At 33.2% G+C, this 4,998-nt stretch overlaps 1 protein-coding gene across 1 annotated transcript; it reads left to right on the forward strand.

Annotated features, from left to right (window-relative positions):
• Positions 1–922: 922 nt before the first annotated feature.
• LOC146885754 (uncharacterized) lies at positions 923–4,662 on the forward strand. Its single transcript, XM_085675081.1, has 3 exons — positions 923–1,249; positions 3,785–4,374; positions 4,455–4,662. Exons 1-3 carry the CDS (start codon positions 923–925, stop codon positions 4,660–4,662), a joined length of 1,125 nt encoding a protein of 374 aa, XP_085531207.1.
• Positions 4,663–4,998: the final 336 nt, after the last annotated feature.

Raw genomic sequence — 4,998 nt, forward strand, 5'->3', positions numbered from 1 at the left:
TTATGACCATACAAATACTCGAATCTTTATTGGAGATATCAAATGACAGACGACCATACAAACATCCCAAAAGCTCTTATCTTTAAAATATATTTGGATAACAAAATTGGTTACCAAACTATACGAATAACCATACAAATATCCAAAACATTTATTAGGGATGTCAGACAAACGATCATACAAACATTCCAAAAATTTATCTTTAAAATATTTTGATTCACTAATTGGATACCAGATGATGACTGTACATATATCCAAAGCTTATTTTAAAATTGTGAAATTAAACTTTTTACGTTTGTTTATTTTATTAATAAAAACAATTGCATGACCTAACGAGGCCCTGCGCATTAACAATCCTCAAAATCAGATATGACACTCCCGTTGTTAACAGAGATTTGGAGCAAAGCAGAGGAAGAAATGAATTAACGAAGGTAAGGATTAATATAGTCCAAGCAACGTCCTCCCAAGATAAGTGCGTCAAATATGATCATAGCAAGCCCATATACCCAATCAAGCATTAAACATAACCAGAACCACACCGGTTCAAACATTCATTCTCACACCCAAGAAATAAACCAGAAAAATTTACAACATCAATGAACAGAAACAAAGACACAAGAACAAATCAATCACATAATTATATTACATTGATCCAAACAAATACGAACTTAACAAAGAACCGATTACACAAATGCATTCACTAATTTTAAAATTCCAGTCACCTGAAATACCAACACCTCGTCGGAGTCTACCATAATTGCCTGTGCCAAGCAACTTAGAAAACCCCCAAACTTCATCAACAATCAAACTCCAACATTAAACCTGTTAGATAGTTCCAACAAAGTGGTATTCAGAGCACGGTTATTACGAAACCTTGTTGTGAAAAGAAGAGAAGGGCGCATAATTGTGAGAGTGTGCAGCCATGACCACTACAGGTATCATACCAGGGAACTTACCTGTGTTTGATGGGCAGGGATATGAAGATTGGTGTGTGAAAATGGAAGCGATTTTTGGCTTTCAAGAAGTTGAGAAGATTGTAAAAGAGGGCTTTCCAGAACTCCCTAAAAATGCAACGGACGATCAGACATACGCATACAGAATGAACAAGAAGTTGGACTGCAAAGCGAGAGTTCTCTTACATCAATGCGTTTCCATGAACATTTTCCAGAAGATCTCCAAGGCCACCACAGCAAAGCAGATTTGGGATGTGTTGAAACAAGCATATGGCAACGTAGGGAAAACTAAGAAGGTGCGTTTGCAATCGTTGTGAAGATAGTTTGAACTCCTTTCTATGACTGATCAAGACTCAATTGCGGAATATTTCAACAAGATCCAAACCGTTGTGAATTCTATGCATGTTTGCGATGACTATAACATCCCTATTTTTAATAAACTGTATTATTTATTTTAAATAAAACAATTAGAAAATCTTATATTTTTACTAATGTTTTGTATTTTATTATGATGTAGTTTAAACATTAAAAATATTATTAAATAGGTGTGTGTAATATATATATATATATATATATATATATATATATATATATATATATATATATATATATATATATATATATATATATATATATATATATATATGAAGAATTTTCTAAAAGAGAAAAAAAATAATATAGAAAAGAAAAAGAAAAAGAAGAAGAAGAAGAAAGGATAAGAAGATAAGAAGAAAAGAAGAAAAGATAAGAAGAAAAGAAAAAAGAGAGAAGAAGATAAGATGAAGAGATAAGGATTATCTCTTCATTAATGCATGTAATCATGATTTTGAAAGAAAAGATAAGCACATGGCTTGCTTATATATATATATATGGAATGAAGGTTACGGGAGGTGAGAAAGTGAGGAAGAAAGAAAGGAAGGAAGAGAAAGAAAGGAGAGAGAGAAAGAAGAGAGGGAAAGAGAAAAATAGGAAAGAAAATTTAGAGCAAAGATTCAAAGAGATCCTAGTCTTCTACAAATATTATTAGTGTGCTCTTCAGTCAATAAGGTAAGGGGGGAGTGAGGTTAAGCTCTTATATATTAATCTTGATAAGCTCATGGGTTTTATATTAATCTTTTATTTATTTTGACTCATATATTATTCTTTTTACTTTCATTTAACTTATTTTCATTTATTATCCTCTTGTATTTATTTTATTTAATCTCTAATTATACACGGATCTTGTTTACTTATTTATTTTATTTAATCTCCAAATATGTATTGATCCTATTTATTTATTTTATTTGATTTACATCCAGTTACGCACTGGTCCTATTTATTTATTTTATTTTATTTATCTCCAGTTACGCACTGGTCCTATTTATTTATTTTATTTTATTTATCTCCAGTTACGCACTGGTCCTATTTATTTATTTTATTTTATTTACCTCTAGTTACGCACTGGTCCTATTTATTTATTTTATTTTATTTACCTCCAGTTACGCACTGGTCCTATTTATTTATTTATTTTATTTTATTTACCTCCAGTTACGCACTGGTCCTATTTATTTATTTTATTTTATTTACCTCTAGTTACGCACTGGTCCTATTTATTTATTTTATTTTTATCTCCAGTTATGCACTGGTCCTGTTTATTTATTTCAATTAATATATCTCCAGTTATGCACTGGTCCCGTTTAATTTATATTTTTATATTTAATTATAATGTTCTAATCCTTATCTAATTATTTACTTAAAGTTCTTGCTTTGATTCTTGTTTTATCATTATTTTATAATTAAAAATAAAAATAAATGTGAAGTGAAAGTAAATATTATTTTATTTAGTGAGCTTGGATAGAAGAAAATTGCATATCCATTTTATCGTTGTTTTATATTCTTTGTATATTGTTTATACAATGACATGAATTGATAGTCATCACATTTTATGACCTTTGAAAATACCCAAGAGTGTGTCAGTTAAGTAAGAGTTAAGTCTGGTTTCAATAAGTTGAGATTAAACCAGTGTCAAAGTATTTGTATTTGGGAAGTCACAGTTTGGTACACTGCGGGATGAAAGGCAGGGACCATGGTGGGGTCTAAGGAAGTTTTACCAAGTAGGTGAATATCTGGATAGTTCAGAATAGCGCCCTGGACTAGGATATTCATAGGCCAAACTTGGGACTATCCGATACCTGCTCGACATCGCCAAGGTTAGGTAGTGAGTATATATCTCTTTTGTGAGCCGATGAATGGCTGATATTCTCGAGAAAGAAATAATTATGATTGTACCAATGTTTTATGAGAAATACTCAACTACCTAATCACTTCCCAAAGCAACTTTTGATGTTCAGATTGGATCATCAGAAGTGGAATATGGATCCATATGTCTGGTAAAACAAGATCAAGTTTGGTGGTTATAGGTCCAAATCTAGGCCCCCGGTGTCTGCATTGTTTGTTGAGTTTATTAAGATTGATATTTAAGGCTTATAAAGACCTCACTCCTTTCATATTTTTCTTTCATATGTACCTGTTGCATGAGCAGAAGAGGAACCTGTTCAGTGAGAGTTGTTCGGGATATTATTGGTGGATCTTCTGAAGATTGACTCATGGATAATTTCTATTAATATCTTTAGGAGATGTTAAAAATATAGAAAATCTTCTATTCTGATGTAGGACTCTTAATATTAAACAAATATATATTTTTGTAATATTTTATGAACAATTACATAGATGCAAACTACATATATGAATATGAAGTTATGTTATTATTAATGTTCTCTCAAGGATAATGTTATGGAAAAAAAAATTGATTCCATATCTTTTTATCAAATAATAATTATTTAGTATAATAGTCGGGGCGTCACAATGACAATGTAACGGACATTCAAATCATAGAGAAGGTTCTCCGAACTCTAACTCCAAGGTTTGATCACATTATTGTGGCCATAGAAGAATCCAAGGATCTAGAGGCAATGTCGATTGAAGAGTTACAAAACTCATTGGAAGCACACGAACACAGAGTTGTTGACAGGAAAAATAATGAGAAAGCAGTTGAACAGGCGTTACAGGCCAAAATTGGCCAGAATACCAGAGGTCGTGGTGGTTGGACTCGAAGAGGTAGATGGAGATCGAGAGGAGGCAGAAGTGGAGACAAAAATCATGATTCTAATTCCCGTTCCTCTCACACTGGCAGTGATAGGAGAGGAGGCACTCAATATAGAGGAAGAGGAAGAGATAACAAGAAGATTGTAGACAAGAGGAGAATCAAGTGCTACAATTTTGAGAAATGGGGCTACTATTCTTCTGAGTGTTGGCAAGATAATGATAACAAGAAAGGGAAGAAGACTGAAGAGGCGAATTTGGTGCAAGAGGAAGAAGGGTCTGATTCAGATCCAGTCTTGCTAATGGCAACCACAGACAATGATGAAGATTGCACATCCTGGTATCTTGATACAAGATGCTCCAATCATATGACTGGAATCGTGATTGGTTAATTGATCTTAATCCACATGTGAAAAATAGTGTTCGGTTTGTAGACAACAGCACTATAATTGCTGAAGGGATTGGCAAGGTTGTGATTGCTCGAAATGATGGGAAAACAGCGTATATGAGTGACGTGTTATATGTCCCAAACATGAAGAATAATCTTCTTAGTTTAGGACAATTGCTGGAAAAGGGGTATGTGATGAACATGCAACAAAATCATATAGAAATTTATGATTCTAAGTAGAGACTGGTGATCAAGGCACCATTGTCCAGAAATAGAACGTTTAAAGTGCACCTAAATGCTACAACAATTCAATGTTTGGCTGCCACTAATGTTGAGGAGGAGAGTTGGTTGTGGCATTATAGGTTTGGCCACCTTAATTTCAAAAGTTTGAACAAGTTAAGCAACAGTCAGATGGTGTATGGTATGCCATCATTACGTTCTCCCACGAAACCGTGTGAGGGATGTTTAGTAGGTAAACAACCAAGAAAGAATTTTAAAACTGTTGCTCAACACCGATCACGACAACCACTTGAAGTGGTTTATTCTGATGTATGTGGGCCCTTGGATACACCTTCG

This window comes from Vigna unguiculata, chromosome 6, assembly GCF_037176805.1.
Source record: "Vigna unguiculata cultivar grain cowpea cultivar isolate G323 ecotype 2 chromosome 6, ASM3717680v1, whole genome shotgun sequence".
In the NCBI taxonomy this organism is placed as follows: Eukaryota; Viridiplantae; Streptophyta; class Magnoliopsida; order Fabales; family Fabaceae; genus Vigna; species Vigna unguiculata.